The sequence below is a fragment of the Ctenopharyngodon idella genome, chromosome 18 (assembly GCF_019924925.1).
Source record: "Ctenopharyngodon idella isolate HZGC_01 chromosome 18, HZGC01, whole genome shotgun sequence".
In the NCBI taxonomy this organism is placed as follows: domain Eukaryota; kingdom Metazoa; phylum Chordata; class Actinopteri; order Cypriniformes; family Xenocyprididae; genus Ctenopharyngodon; species Ctenopharyngodon idella.
In genome coordinates this window covers 26092652-26110278 of record NC_067237.1, presented here as the reverse complement: position 1 = coordinate 26110278, position 17627 = coordinate 26092652, and the positions used below count along the sequence as shown (strand labels likewise).

General features: G+C 36.3%; 1 protein-coding gene across 1 annotated transcript in view; it reads left to right on the top strand.

Annotated features, from left to right (window-relative positions):
• The window catches only part of cdh13 (cadherin 13, H-cadherin (heart)), a 355078-nt gene that overhangs the window by 188706 nt on the left and 148745 nt on the right, over positions 1–17627 (top strand). Inside the window, exon 6 of the mRNA XM_051869540.1 lies at positions 15920–16064. Coding sequence (XP_051725500.1) covers positions 15920–16064 — 145 coding nt within the window. The remainder of the gene's footprint in view (positions 1–15919; positions 16065–17627) is intronic.

Below are 17627 nucleotides of genomic sequence, written 5' to 3'. Positions count from 1 at the left end.
GGTTTTTGAACAAACCTTGATCTGAATGTGGAGACCTTGCATGAAGGTTTTTTTTTTTTTTTGTTTCCAGCTTCATAAGAAGTTTCTTACTAGCCGTTTTTTTGTATTTGAGGGTGAAATACAAGTTCCTTTCCCATATGGCTCTTTTATTCATCAAGGCTTACCATTCTGGACAAAAATTAACAGCATAATTCCTTATAAAATTGTTATTTCTGTCTTTTGAGTATTTATTGTTAGATTCAACCAGAGTTTCCCATTCATTTTTCTATAGTCGTTTTGTATTCTTTTCCTAGGTCTCTGTTATTTGTACAGCTTTTTTTTCTGACCATAAAATCTCAAAACATATAAATGTTGCTAGGGGTCTATCATGTGAGGAAATGTCACCTTCAGACCCATGAAGATTTCTATTGGGAGAACCTTTCAAAATCTTCCAGGACTGGAGTCTCAGAGGAGATGAGTAACTCTCTAGAGAACACATATCGAACTCCCTCCATATGTGTAGCTTTCTTTACTTATGTACTACCTCTTTTAATAGAATGTTACAACACCAAGTTCAGCAGTTTTTGTGCCACTAAAAGATCTTAAATTCAATAGAGCTCCAATCTCAAAGGGACGTTGTCTCCTGGATGTTAATTAATTCTCTTTCTCTGGTGTTACTACAGGTGAGATGTAAATATACCCTTGATGTTCTTGTTAGAATACAGTTGAAAAAACTAGTGGAACAGAATATGGGTGAATATTAAGGCTGGAATACACTACATTTACTACTACTTTTGCACTGATTTTCAGTCTGAATGGGCTGATGCTAATTGCCAAAATTCAGTTTATTGCAGATATTGGGCAGTCAGAGTTGACAGATTTTAAAGAAAATCAGGTTGTGCATGATGGGCACATTTTTTTAGCTTCAGACTTTGAGTCCATCCAGTGGGAGGATTTCAAACATGTTTGATATTTTGAGCCGTTTTTAAAACACAGGCAAGAGGAAATAGTTTGAATAATATTTAATAATTAATAATTTATATTTTATTGTACCCAGCTTTCATTCTGGTATACATACAGTATCTATGATCAGAAACATTAGCCGCTTTTCCACTGTCGGGCCGAACGGTTCTTAGAATGGTAAGGAACGATTCTAGTTGTGTTTCCATTTGAGCCTGATACGGCACGGCATGGCATGATTACAAAATGTTCTCGGGACGGAATTGTCAAACCGTGCAGAATTGTGCTGGTAGAATTCGTGAAGTGACATAGTCACTCAGGATTGGTCACTTGTCTGTTGCCTGGCCACCATTTACTCTGTTACTGTCTAAGCACTCTATTTGAGCGACGTAAACAAATTAATAATAAAATTAAAAGAAATATCTGATCATCCTCCATAATGCGGTCATTATTTACATCTCATATCATCAGTAAACCGTTGCGTTACCAAGGCAACGACTGACGCTTTTGTATTTTATTCCAAAGAGCTGCCGTTATCAGCCCCACAGTGGAAAATGAAACCCTAACCGTACCAGCTGTCCCGGATTAGCGTGGAATGGAACGGTTACGCAATAAGAACCGTTCAGCCTGATGGTAGAAAAGCGGCTATTGTGCTGTGTTCTTGCCACTCAATGGATATGTTCATAGAAAACATGAGACTATCATATTCTGTGCAGAGAAAAATAGGAAGAGAGGACTGTAGCCTTATGAATTCTGTTTTACAAAGAAATAATGAGCTAATGAACATGGCGTAATAGTATCTAGGAGCTAATTTTGGCTATAGAAGCCATTGATGTGAACTTCTATAATTTTCACTGTTGTGAAGACCCCAATTTTCTCATTCACTCTCTTCCTTCACATTTAATAAGTCATTTTCATCCAAATGAAATGACTGTCTGCTCATACACAGCAATTTTCACTTGGGAAAATTTCTATGGATGCTAGCAGAAACCACTACCTCGCTGGTATTCAAACAACTGGGCTGAAATGAAGAGGGATATTTCTACAGGCATACTGTGATGTGGCGCTGCCTCTTGCTGTGACCCTGTCAGGAGAATTTAACCTTACCGGGAGGCTTTAACATGAACATCGATCTTTATAATCTTTTGAACCACGTCTGTGGCAAAATGTCATGAAGATGTTCATCATGATACAAAGCACTGTGCACAGCAGTCTGAAAAAATTAAAATCATGCAAAGATTAGAGTCATTCACGAACATACCAAGAGTGTAACGGTTGCATGTTTTTTGTGCTGAATGAGATTTATAATCTTTGAAACTGAAGTTTACATTCTGAATGGTGCAGAAAAGGTTTAAGTTGGAGCTGTAGAATCTGTGAACCCACAGGAATTAATATTTAAAGAGTTAGTTCACCCATTCATTCAAGTCATTCCAAACCCGTAAGACCTTCGTTCATCTTCAGAACACAAATTAAGATATTTTTGATGAAATCTGAGAGCTCTCTGACTCCTCCATAGACAGCAATTTAACCACCACTTTCAAGGTCCAGAAAGGTACTAAAGACATTGTTAAAAAAAGTCAACGCAACTGCAGTGGTTCAACCTTGTTATGAATCGACGAGAATACATTTTGTGCGCAAAAACAAAACAAAAATAACAACTTTATTCAACAATATCTTCATGGGAATTTTGGCTGCCATGGGAAGCTGCCATTTTTACATTTTAGCATCTATAGTATTTAATCAGGGGCGTTTCCTCCAAGGAGGCAAGGGAGGCAGTGCCTCCTCAAAAAAAAAAAAAAAATAGGATGAGAAAATAATCCATATTACATATAAAACAACACAAATATTACAAATTATGACATTAAAAAGAGCGCAAGTCACTTGTATTTCTTAAGGAACACTGCCCAACAGCGACACCCGCAGGTAAAGTTACACAGGAGTCATGCTTCCCTTTGCTCTCATAGAAAACCATAGAAAACCATCAGACCTCCGGCGTGCGGTTGGTTTTGTGGGGGGTAATTGAGAATGAATGGGGGAAAGTCACGTGAGAGGAGGCAATGTCTCCATCACGCTATGATTGGATGTAATTGGTTATGATTGGATATGATTGGTTTGTGCGGTAAATCCCGCCTCTTGTTTACGTGCACGTTCCGCGTGTCAGTTTGAATGAACAAATGATGGCGTCAATGGGAGGACTAATTGAAAAGTAAATAAACAGATCACCCAGTTAGATATTACCGCTTTGTCACGTCAAAATCAAGCTTGAAATGGACTGAAAACATGATGACTGCAGGGGTTTTTAGTGCAATCAGCTTGGTGAAATTAAAAATAGAATTCGTGTCTGTGAAAGACGGTGTTTACGGAGCATGACTGATGATCCAAAATAGCCTAAGTTGACTATTAAAAAGAAAAATATTAATACACAAATAAAATATATTGTTTAAATCAGTGGTTCTCAACCACATTCCTGGAGGCCCACCAACACTGCACATTTTGCATGTCTCCTTTGTCTGACACACCCATTTTAGATCTTTGAGTCAATACTAATGAGCTGATAACCCTAATCAGGTGTGTTTAATTAAGGAGACATGCAAAATGTGCAGTGTTGGTGGGCCTCCAGGAATGTGGTTGAGAAACACTGGTTTAAATTATTATTGCCTTTAGTTATTATTTTGGAATGAATGTAGAAATGCTTAAAACACTAACTTGATGAGATTGACTTGGTTTTGATAAATAGAACATTTATTACAATACATTGTTAATGTAAAATTACAAAATAGAATTGTATTTGGTTTCTTTTTTTCTTTTTTGATGTAATGTAAAGTAATGTTCATTTAACAAGGAAGATGTGTCAACGTTAAGAGTAATGCACATGAATTTACATTGATTCATAAATAAATAAAAAATTTGCCTCCTCATTTCAGAACACCACTGCACGCCACTGTATTTAATTATATATTTTGTAGTTTGCAAAGGATATGCATTCCCATGTGGTTTGATGCCACAAAATGAAGTGAAAACTTTAATAGAGAGTCATAGTCAGAGTAAATTGTTTATATCCGTAATAATCTGACTAAAACTGGAAACTCAGCATGTCTTAAATATAATCGTGTTTATTTCAAATCTGTAATTATTCATATTAAGATAATTGAAAATTGCTGTTTACATGGCAACTTGTTCATATAATTGTCTTAGTGGAAACAATAGTCCTAATATAAACACAGCTAATGAGGTGTAGTGACACAAATGCAGTATTTTCAAGTGTTTGTTTGTACTGTAAGCGTGACCAGATTTCTTAATTGCGTCATTGTGTCATGACTCAGTCACTGCAGGTATATTTAAAGCCCCTGTAACAGTGTAATGGTGTCTGCAGTGTGCACTAGACAGCTGACAATCATTTCCATCCATCAGACCAGATAACAACCTTCATAGCATGACAAGTTCAGCCACACATGCTGCACACAAACCCATAACACAAGTCTCATTGATTTCTTAGTGATGTTCTAGTAATGAATAATAAATAAGGTTATTGAGTTGCATAATTAAAGGCCAAATAGTTGCATGTGGCCTTTGATGTTGTACTTAGAATATTTATTTTATAGTACATAGTAGGGGTTACCAGTTTGAAGATAAACCATGATAAAATTCCAAACGATTAGTATCACTCTTTCATATTTTAATTATCATTAAAAACGTATTTTATTACTGCAATTTGAATACCTCAAAGTAAATGCTGTTCAGCATTAAGCAATGTAACCAACAGTCTTATGCACAGCATGCAGCGTATAGGATTTTGATTGTGAAAACATGGCGGAAAGGAGTGAGAGGTTTACAACCTCTAAAACCTAAAACCGAGCGCTGAGGGAAATCGAGTGCTGAGGGAATTTACATTTTCCATTTTGCCTGTCTGCTGTTTTTTTCTCAGACCATTGAAACTCTGACCAAATTTTTATACACTGTTGTAAATTTTAACTGGTTGATGGAAGATAAGTTAATGTGCATTTTAAAAATCTAAACAATTTGGATAATAAGGTATCTAGAATTATTCACAGAGCAGATAAAATACGTATAATCATTTATCATTTTGACTAGTTACTTAAATGTTTAAAGACTGAAATGTGAGGTTTATAATTTTATAAAACATTTTTGTCAAAACTTTTTTTGAACATGTAGTACGTTTGTACAACCCGAATTCCGGGTTGTACAAATTTGATGCCTGTAGCAGGCATCAAATTTTAAATGAGCTTATTTTGTGCATAAAAGTGTAAAATTTGTTATGTTATCTATGTTCTATTGTGAATAAAATATTGGCTCATGTGATTTGAAAGTCTTTTAGTTTTCATTTTATTCAAATTTAAAAAATGTCCCAACATTTCCGGAATTCGGGTTGTAGATAAAAGGTTATGTTGTAAGTCACCCAACCAACATTTTTTATTCATTTTTTATGCAGGCTTGTTCTTGCCAATTTGTTTTCTGTTGGTTTTCAGTATTAAACTTTGTGAAATGATTTAATTGTGTGTATCAGTACTTTTTGAACATTACCAGTAATTTTAACAATACCGTGATAATATTGATGACATATTTTGGTCACTATATCTGTGATATAAAATTTTCATACTGTTTCATCTCACTGAATGAAGTACATAGTACATTATAAAATATATATATAGATCTGCTACGCTGCTGCTGATTTGCTGCTGCTGTAGATTATTGCTGCTGCTGATTATTGTTTTTATTAATACAGAGCAAGTACAGGAACTTGCTACTGCCAATACATACGTCGATACGCTGCTGCAAGTAAGACCTAATGCTGCTGCACAAATAGCATATATCAATAACCCCATAGCAGATCTATACAGGTAGAGCTGGGGAAGGTGGAGGGTTTTAGAGGAACTCTGAAGCGTGATGCAAACTGCTATAGTGTCAACTACTTGTGCCAAGTAGTTAATGCTGTAATTATCATCAGCTTGTGTTAAGGACCCATCAGCCTGTGCCATCTAGAGTTTCATGACTGAACTATGTGTGTATATATATATATATATATTGGATAAGGCATGAATGTGACACGTGTGAAGGAGGTTTCTTGAATAATTGTTTTAAATAATAGAAACACACCCCTTTGTTGTAGAGATGAAGCCTAGGTTTGTCACTTACCTCTACTTTCACTTACACTCTAACACTCTTTTTTTGATATATTCTGTTAGATTCGGTGAAACTCCCACCTCAGGTGAGACAGTTGACATTGCCGTTAATTAATCCCCTTTCCCTTGTGATGTTAAAGATGTGGTTACAGATTCTGATCTCATGTTGTTCACTGAAAATCTTACCTTAAATATCTAGCTTGAGAGGTATAGTCTCCATTCACTTTCATTGTATGCAAAAGATCAGCTTGGAGAATCTGCAAGCAAGTAAGTCTTCAATGTAAGAAGGATTTTCATTTTCAGGTAAACTGTCCCTTTAAATATACCCATGATGCTATTGAAAGAAACCTTCTCTTCATATTGATGCAAGAGCAATGAATATATAGTAGAAAGCTCCAGTGGGAAAGAATATGGGTGAATATTATTTGCATAGTATTGGCCAATAATGTGACAACTGTGATCCTTTTTTGCGGTAATCAGGTACGGAGCGCAGACATAAAGAGAGCAGGAAGCGAGATTGGGAGGAAGATAAATTCACAAGGCTGTAAATTCACACAGAAGAAATGTGGACAGATGTGGTCTAAGCAAAACAGACAGACTGACACTGGCTGCGTAACAGCCAGACTGCACGTCAATGGCCAGATTCCTGCTCTGAATGTAAAGTGATGCATCTCACCAGCACAGGCTAAGCACTAAAAACTAGAGCTGTCAATTGATTACAGTATTTTATTGCATTTTCATTGTCATAATTTCAGTTGTTAATGCATTTAGTTTGATGTTACTGAAAGAAAACTCATTTGTGTGGAGACCAGGGTTGTGCGCCAATTGACAGATTCTTTAAAATTCTAATGCAGTCCAAACAAGATGCAGAATTGCAATTTGAAATTGATACTAATATGAAAAGTTTCTTGAGCACCAAATATGTTGCAACTGACATATTAGAATGATTTCGGATGGATCATGTGACACTGAACACTGGAGTCATGATGCTGAAAATTCAGCTTTGCCATAAGAGGAATAAATTACATTTTAACTGTATTTTGATCAAATAAAAAGGTGAGCATAAGACTTTTTTTCAGAAACAAACATTTGCGATTCAATAAAGTATTTCTCCATGAGTTGGTTCTGAAGCTTCTGATAATTTTCAGAACAGAACTAAACCTTTATATTGTCAAAAATTTAATAAACACATTACCAACATAAAACATTCCAGTAATCGCATATATTACCTGCCCTAGTAAAAATCCAGGGACTGCCCCTGTCAGTCCGTTATTGTTCTCACAATAAAGTGATTTCAGTGTGTTTGTGCCATTTGTTTTGTAGTGGATCACCTAAGGACGTTTTGACTGTGATGAGAGGAAAGAGAGCACTTGTCCGTCTCCCGTGTCTCAGGGTTCACAGGGGCTGTGTGAAGACCAGCGGGGTATAAGTGCACTTGACAGGGATGTAAACACCCCTCAGATGAGAGTCAGAAAGAGCAGGCAGCAGAAAAGAAGGGCAATAGGATGAAAACAACAGAAGCAAGAATGGCAAACACTGCCAGTTAAAGATGGTGTCTCTGTGGGAAGACAGACTAGGATATCAAAGGTGCTTTTAAGGAAATGAGGCTTCTGGATATGCGAAGGGTGATACTTTTTGAAGTCGGCTTATGTAAGTTTTGTCCTTCTTCCGTATGCATGATGATACAATGGATGCCCGTGTGCATACTTCTCCAGAAAATGAGGCCCAGAACTCTGTAGCGAGCTCCTGTAGTGCTCTGACACGTCTGTTTTACAGAAAATGAGCCACACCAGGTGGTCTGACGGGGTGTAATGATGTTTGATGTCTGCTGTAATGTGTGCAGCATACTTGCTGTAGCTTAAATCTCTGTGAATGTTGTTTAGCTTTGGATTTAATAGGCATACATATATAAAAGATTTAAAAGGCATACATATATTTTTTGACAGTTCATGCTGACAAGATTTACATAGGAATCTGAGGGAAGTGCGGAAGGCACTGATCACTTTCCTTTAAAAATGCAATTTCATTTCTGTCATGAAAATCTATTTTTCTTGGATCTTTGGAAATTAAAAGGACATTTAGCTTAAAAAAAGATCATTTACTCATCTTTATGTTGTTACAAAATCTATCTATCTATCTATGGAAGCTTCTTTCTGTCATGGAATAAAAAATAAAAAAGGTAATTGCAACTTTTTATCTCACAATTGTGACATTTTTCCTCTCAATTGCGAGTTTACATCTCGCAATTCTTACTTTTTTTCCTCAGAGTTGCGAGCTATAAACTCGCAATTGCGAGAAAAGTTGTTTATATCTCACAGTTCTGACATTATAACTCACAATGGTGACTATATCACACAATTCTGAGAAAATTCTGTGGCGGAAACAGTCTTCCTTATATTAGAAAGTCTTAAAACAGATTTTAAATCTTCAGTGTTTTCTCAGAATTTATGACTCCAGTGCAAGAGAGTCCTTCTAAGGAATCCCTGCATTAGGATAGAGTGGATGAAGTATGTATTATATACAAGATCCCTGACCTGACAGTTACTCATTTAAGATGCGTAGAGGGTGTTTACATACTCTTAAAAGCACAACCAAAACGTCAACTAGTGGCAGAACTAATCGACTAGTCTGTGTGAACCCTAGTAAATGGTCTCTCTCTGTACTTTCCGAACGCTAGAGTGGAGAGCAGCAGGCTGTGATGATGTATCGAACCATTAGTGCTATAAACTCTGATGTGGGCAGTCTGTATCATTAAGAGCATGAGATCTGTTGAGCGGACTCATGACTGCACTGGTTGCGGCCAGACAAAGAGACTGACCTATGCCTCCGTGAGAGACAGAGAGAGCAGATGAGAGTGATGTCATGCATTACTGGCAGCGATTGCAACGCTCGGGTAATGTGCTGGCAGAGAGAGGAACTCCCCCGTTTTGGCCACTGTGCGTAATGGATCATTCCTGATGGGCTCTTAGGGTAATGCAAAATGGCAAGTGCTATCATTGGTCATTTCCACTGGGGTGAGAAGGGAGGGGAGACTCATCATCCGTTAACGCAGCTAGGAGTTATGAGACGCTGATTTGAGCTCTTAATGTTTCCGCTCTGAGCCAGGGAAGTTGTGAGTCACATTATGAAACCGGTGCTTTTCCAGGAGCTTTTAAAAGTAGATTTTTGTATGCTATGAAGATTGACTGCTCTGTGACAAATTGCTTATGTTTCTCTGTTGAAATTTGTAATTTATTTATTTTTTTACATTTTATAATATTTTAAACATTCTGTCAGGCAAACCAACCACTGCTTAGATAGATCTATATATAAATAGATATAACACTAAAATACATTGTACATTGTAATACAATACATTGTAAAATACATATACATACATATACATGTATATGTAATATATATGTATGTTTATATATATATATATATATATATATATATATATATATATATATATATACACACACACAGTGCCCTCCGCAATTATTGGCACCCTTAGTAATTATGAGCAAAGGCTGCTGTGAAAATAAATCCGCACTGTTTATCCTTTTGATCTTTCATTAAAAAAAATCACAAAATTATAACCTTTCATTGAAGGAAAAGAATTGAAAGTGGGGGGAAAATCACATTATGAAATAAATGTTTTTCTCCAAAACACGTTGGCCACAATTATTGGCACCCCCTCTATTCAAAACTTTTTGCAGCCTCCTTTTGCCAAGATAACAGCTCTTGAGTCGTCTCCTATAATGCCTGATGAGTTTGGAGAGCACCTGACAAGAGATCAGAGACCATTCCTTCATACAGAATCTCTCCAGATCCTTCAGATTCCCAGCCTCATGTTGGTGCTTCTTCTCTTCAGTTCAGTCCACTCATTTTCTTTAGGGTTCAGGTCAGAGAACTGGGACGACCATGGCAGAAGCTTCATTTTGTGCTCAGTGACACATTTTTGTGTTGGTTTTGATGTTTGTTTTGGATCATTGTCCCGATGGAAGATCCAACCACGGCCCATCATTGGATTTCTAGCTAAAGCGGTCAGGTTTTGATTTTTTTATCTGTTGATATTTGCTAGAATCCATGATACCATGTATCTGAACAAGATGTCCAGGACCTCCAGCAAAAAAAAAAAGGCCCACAACATTAAAGATCCAGCAGTATATTTAACCGTGGGCATGGGGTACTTTTTATCCATGTGTGCACCAAACCCATCTGGTGAGTTTCCAGTCATGTCTGACAACTGAATATGCCGGAGATTGTTTCTGGATTAGAGCAGAAGATTTTTCTTGAAACCCTCCCAAACAAATTGTGGGGATATAGGTGCTGTTTGATAATTTTTTTTTAGGCTTTCTGAGACTCAAGACTCAACTAATCTCTGCAATTCTCCAGCTGTGATCCTTGGAGAGTCTTTGTCCACTCAAACTTTCCTCCTCACTTCACATTAGGACGATTTAGACACATGTCCTCTTCCAGGCAGTTTTGTAACATCTTTAGTTGATTGGAACTTCTTAATTATTGCCCTGATAGTGGAAATGGGGATTTTCAGTGCTTTAGCTATTTTCTTACAGCCACTTTCTATTTTGTGAAACTCAACGATCTTTTGCTGCACATCAGAACTATATTCTTTGGTTTTGCTCATTGTGATGAATGATTATGGGAATTTGGCCTTTGTGTTTCCTCATGTTTATACTCCTGAAAAAAAAAAAAAAATTTCATAATGTAAGTCGTCGTCTCCCCGATCAAAAGGATAAACAATGCAGATTTATTTTCACAGCCACCTTTGCTCATATTTACTAAGGGTGCCAATAATTGTGGAGGGCACTGTATATATATATATATATATAATCAATGTTGAAAACAGTTGTGCTGTTTACACATTTTTGTGAAAACTGTGATGCTTTTTTTCAGGATTATTTATTAATTACAACATAAAAAAAAAAAAAAAATTGACATTTCAATAACAATGAAAGTTTTTACTGTTACTTTTGATCAGTTGAATGAATCCTTTGCTGAATAAGACTATAATATTTAAATATATATATATATATATATATGTATTTATTTATTTTTCTATAAATATATATAGAATCAGAAAATATCTTAATTTGTGTTCCGGACATGAACGAAGGTCTTATGGGTGTAGAACGATATGAGGGTGAGTAATTAATGACAGAAATTTCATTTTTGATTTTGAAAAAGTGTTTTTTCCCTTGTGGAAAGGCCAAAAAGCCATCTTCGCAATGAAAGAAAAAATAAATAAATAAAATAAAGTTACTGCATTTTTGTTGATGTTTTTAGAAAAAAAAAAGAAAAAATTAACACATAGGAAAAGATGCCATCAGATATTCATCGCTAAAGTATTTTTGTACTTACTGGATGTACAATATATGAGGGACACAAGTGGCATCTGTTTTGTAGAATGAAGCTTGTATAGTGAAAACTTTGTAAGTCTGTCGGCACAAGCTCTTTATATCTCCCCTTCCCACCAAAATCTGGTACATAAAGTCCAAAGCATTGCGTCAGCATAGTTTACAGCTGCGCAAATAAAACATAACTCTACAGGGTAGTGTTAGAGATGCCCAGTATGGGAGTTCTGAGCTCTTTTATCAGACAGTGATTTGCGTCAGGTTAACGCGTTTCATGGGCCAATTGCTCAGGAGCGTCGAGTAAGCAGTAACGTGTCTGGCCTGGGGTATTATGTTTGGCGTACAAGTGTGCGTGTTTGTGTTTGAGGCAGAGAGACAGAACGTGCTGTGCGTTAAGCCTTTTTTGCTTTGAGATGCACACCTCCCGGGGGTGTGGAACGCACACGGTTACGGCAGCGCTAGGAGATGGGAGGAATGAATAAGTGATGTGGGCTTTGGGGAGGCCCGGCTCTGAGGCGGTGGGGCTGAGAGATTGAGGCACAGAAGCGAGGCAGATGCTAGCGTCTCAACCATCACTGCACTCTCAGGTGGGCCCTTGTGAAACTTCACACTGTGAAAAGCTGATAAATCTTCTTTCTCTCCTTTTCTTCTCGTGAACCCCTCCCGTCACACTTCTAAACATGTCCCCGCGCTGTTGTTATTTTTTCATATGCATTCTCATTTTCTCCACACGACTCGCTGTTTTGTCTACCTGTTTTTAAGGTTGTGTACAGCTTCCCATCTCTCCGTTTCTTTTTGTCTCTTTATGAATCCATTCTCCCCAACAGTTTTACCTATTTTTCAGTCACCTTGGACTCTGTGGTTCGGCTCTTTGCTTCTTAGTGAGGATTTTTGGTCCATTTAGGCTGAAATAAGCGGAGAAAATGGGATATTGAGGGAAAGCTGTGGGAAAACAAAGCTTAAAGGGGTGGTTAGAATTAGAATTCCATGACATTCTTCAAAATATCTTCTTTGTGCTCCGCAGAAGAAAGTGAGTTATACAGGTTTGGAATGACATGAAGGTGAGAAAATGATGACATTTTTTTTATTTTTGGGTGAACTGTCCCTTTAAGTCCAATCACAGCAGTCTGTATTCACATAGAACCTGAAAATTGACTTTAAAAACACTGAATTTAGCCAAAGATATATGGATTGGGCTCATCACAGAAATGATTTGTCAGTATTTTTCAGTGTTTTGATTATATTTATTTCAATATAGATTCAAAATATTTATTGTAAGAAGTAAAATAACTTAAAATGATAAAGTATAATATGCAGTAAAATCAGTAAAAGTAATTCAGGCATGCTGTTTACTGTTTAAAACTAAATGAAAGATGGATTGTATTTAATAATTTCATTTAATAATTTATAAGCAACAATATAACAATATGGTAATCTCACCAAGGCTGAGTTTACTTGAACAAATATACAGTAAAATTAGTAATACTGTGAAATCTTATTACAATTTAAAATAACTGTTTTCTATTTTGTTATATTTTAAAATGTGATATATTCCCGTGATAGCAAAGCTACATTTTCAGAAGCTTCTTAGGGAGGAAACTTTCAAAGTTTTCAGTGTCACATGATCATCCTTCAGAAATCATTTCCCACTATTAATGTTGAAAACAGTGAAGTGAAATAATAATAGGATTCTTTTAGAAAGTTAAAAAGAAAAGCATTTCATTTAATACAGCTTACATTTAAATAGATAATCTTTTGTAATATATAGTAGTCAACATTTGAAGTGGATCAAAACCTTTCATCAAAGTTGTCCAAAAACCTTCTTCTTAGGACAACTTAGTTCTTAGGACAACTTTGATGAACTTTTTTGATCCACTTCAAATGTTGACTACTGTAGTAATACTGTAAGCAATATAACCCTATAACCCTAAATAATATGTAACTTTACCTTCAGTTTATATGTATTTACTGTGACATTTTAAAACTTGTAAAATGCTGCCTTTGAGCTTTGGAAACTTTTGTAAGATTGAAAATATCTAAAAGATATTTTAAAATGAACAAAGACATTTGCTTTACTGTTTCAACCCCCTCTCTCTTGCTACAAGGGCCGTTTGGAAGGCTCAAAGGTGTTGATAGTGATCAAGCCCTGTAGGCCAAAATGTATATACATTGGGGGTCTTACGAACCTTTAGCACAGTGGGGGAAGTTTTTTCCTGATTGGTCAGTTTGAATATCTCATATTTGGGTTTCAGTCACATGGTCAAGGAAGGGATAAAAGAAGATTGTAACTGTTGCTCTGCCTCTTTTTATTCTCTGCCTCTTTTCTTGGGCACTCTCTGGCCTTCTCTCTCTTCATCTCTCACTCTCTCTCTCTACCTCTCAGGTAACTTTTTACATACATGCTGGATGCAATTAATGGTATATGATTTTATCATCTCATACATCTCTTTTGTAACTATTTTAAGTGTAACCATAATCAGATATTGTCGTTAAACCCTTTCAATTACAAATGATGTGCAAACTAGTTTTGATTTAGTATTAACATTAATATGCTCCCTATTGCAATACAATATCATCACACTATAGCAACGCTCTCCCACATATTTTACTATTATAACTGCGCTTATTTCCGTCGTTGGTATAAGTTGCAGTGGGTGGTAATAGACAAGAAATGTACAGTTTTCTACCATCTTGCTGATAACGTTTCTTTAGCCATTCGGCCACCCTACAGCCTGAACCCCTGTAGGCGGTCCACCCTTACACTTTTTTTTTTTAGTGATGCAAACAAATCTTCAAACTTTTCATTTGAATGAATCAATTCAAAGCTCTGATTCAAAACTGAATCAATTAATTTAAATGAGTAGTTTTATCTGATTCTGCAAGAGTCACACTTGCCTGAGTTGTAATTTGAGTCATTTCTGTAGCACTAGCATCACCAAATTTCAGTGATATATTTCTGCCTTAATGCCCTCATGCTTGCAGGACAGGGACGGATTGAAAAACCAGTCTAATGTCACAGTCTTTACTTAATGGTAAAATAAAAATTGCACTAAAGTTATACTTAATCAAACATTGCTTTTGATTAATCACAAATATGTCATGAATATTCAGTATATAAGCCAGTTTTATCTTCAGACAAGCAAGAAGCAGTGCATTTTAATCAAAAAATGTGTGTATTTCTGAGAGCTAGTAGTCTGTTCTTCCTCTGTATCTCTTCTCCTCAGCACCATTACAGCAGATAGGCTCTCATACCGCAGATCAGCCGCAATCACAGACAAACACTCATCTCCACTCAGGTCCTTCAATAATTGCTGACCACAGGCAACATAGGTAGCCATTACCCATGAGGCAATCCTAAAGACCATGGCTTTTTTTTAATCTTTTTTTTTTGTACCATCCAAAGTATTTTTCATCACTAACTATGAGAGACACAGGCTACCGAACAGTAGGATTAGTCTTGTTTTAGCTAAATGAAATAACGGTCATGACAGTACTTTAGAAGGGATTAGTTGTTTGTTTCGCACATGTGTTGGTGTTTCTTCCGTTATAGTCACTTTTATGTCACAGCGGTTGATTGCATGAACATTTTTATTTATAGATTGCAATTTGTCTTTTGTTTATACACTATATCTTTTCAAAATGCTTCATTGTGCAGATTTCATTTCAATTGCAGATCCACACTTTAACGTATTAAAATATGACAAACCTCTAAAAGTATTGTTAAGGACTTTGATATTCTAGATAAAATGAGCAGTAATCAACAGCCATTTCAGTAGGTACTATTTATATACATTTTCACAGAAAAAACAATTCAGTCGTACAGATTTAATCTTCTTACTACAATGAAAATATGTTACACAAAGACTTTTTTTTATTTTTTATTGTGCATCAGATTCAGTCAAATTTTATCAAAGATGTAAAAAATGTATAAATATTCTTTAATTGTTTGTATTTAGGAAAAAAGCTATGCTAGGTATGAAATTAATCATAAAAAATGTGTGTATTTTATTTAAAAATGATTTAAAATTAATTTCCACCACAAATGTGTTATTTCAGTTGATGTGGAAATGACATTTGTTCATGGTGGTTCTGGGGATATTTATAGTATGTAAATTATATAAAAAGTGTCCAGTTTCTGTGTCACATTGGTGAGCAAATGGTGAAAGAAAAAGGAACAACGTGAAATGTAAAACGTCTCTGGATATTATTTCTTGTTTTCTGTATACATGATTATTCTTAAATATGAAAAATTAGAATTTCTTCAGCTGACAACACAAAATGTTAATGTTCCTTTTTACAGAAATCTTGTCACCTATCTAAAGTTTTCTTCAGGCTTCTCTTTAAGATGTGAATCGTCTCGCATCACATATGTGAAATCTCAACTGCCTGACAGTGAAAGCAACTGAAGAAACACTTTGTTTACAGACAGTTGCTGCCAGAAACAGCTGAGTTTTTCCTTTTTTGTCTTTCTCTCTCCCATAGCTCCAGGTATCCACCACTGACCTAAGTGGCAAGTTGGTAGAGGGACCAGTAGACTTGGACGTGTCTGTTATTGACCAGAATGACAACAGACCAGTCTTCAAGGAGCCACGCTACTCTGGGGAGGTTCTGGAGGGCTCCCCCACAGGTACTGTACCCTGAAATGACAGTGTTTGTGTTCTTATGGTTGAAATGAATGTTTCTAGGGAACCGGAAGAATAAAGTTGAGACCAGAGTTTTCTAAGGGTCTAAATATCTTTGATAATAGTGATTGGAGAGAAAACTTTGGTTCAGTTTGATGGACCACAGCCTGTGCAAGACAAGGACTATAACTTGTTGTTTTTCATTAGTTGTGTTTGCATCTTCATTATTAAGGTGCATACTAAAGGTTAATGGCTTGGAGAAACTCATTCTGCTTTTGTGCTTCAGACATGAATGATATCTCAAATCGTGTGGCTTGTTGAATAACGTGTACTGTTACTTGACTATGTTATCGAACTTATGATTTTCATCTGGCAGAACTAAACTTATTGAAGTATAGAGACCTGAGCAATATCGAAGTCAGTGGTTTTCAACAAGGTTTCATTTGCAACAAAGATAAACGTGGTTTGTGTCGTTCACAATGTTGTGAATGAATTGTTGCCATGAAACCACCAAAGTGTGTGTGTGTGTGTGTGCGTGTGTGTGTGTGTGTGTGTGTGTGTGTGCAGGTTTAATTGTGAGGACCAGCCAGTGGTCCCCACAAGGGGATGTACAAAAATGTTGCTTATTTGAAAATGTAAAAATTCAGAAGGTTTTCTGTGATGGGTAGGTTTAGTGTAGGTTTGTACAGTATAAAAGTGATTGTCTATGGAGAGTCCCCACAAAGACAGCAAAACCTAATGTGTGTGTGTGTGAGAGAGAGAGAGAGTGATAGAGAGAGTACGTAAATGAATACTTTAAAGCCCAAAGTATACTTCAGTTTTTACGCACACGCGAGGGTCAGTGTACAGCGTGGCATGAATTTCATCATCAGAAGAGTACGTGTGTACGGTACGTGCACCAGCAGATTTTTGTAACCGCTTTGTATAATACTTTGTATGCGCAGGTCGCACATGCACATCAGAAGAGTACGTGTGTACGGTACGTGCACCAGCAGATTTTTGTAACCGCTTTGTATAATACTTTGTATGCGCAGGTCACACATGCACATTTAATTTTTTTTGCAGTAATTATTTTATCCACAAAGTGGCAACCGTGTCCTGGGGGCGTAGATTCTCAAGGTAGTCAAAGAAAAACTGCATAAACAGAACAGACCGGAACACATGCAAGCTACAGACAATGGAGGCCTATATAGACGAGAGATTGTGCGAAGAGTTTAGAACGTACCCTCACTTGTACAACTCTAGCATGAAAAAATACTAATATATTTACATGGGTTGTAACTTGTGGTGAGAGATTGCTCAAAACTGTGCATGCGTCAAATGCCTGTATACGCGTACGAGTCAACTGACGTATACTTTGGCTGTTTGTTTAACTGTGCACGTACACTAGCGTACGCGTAAAAAAGAAAAAAAGAAAAGAAAAAGTATACCCAGGGCTTTATTCAGCAAGGACGCATTAAATTGATCAAAAAATTACAGTAAAGTCTTTTACAATGTTACAAAAAAATCTATTTCAAATAAATGCAGTTGTGGCATGGAAAAATATATATTAAAACATATTAAAATAA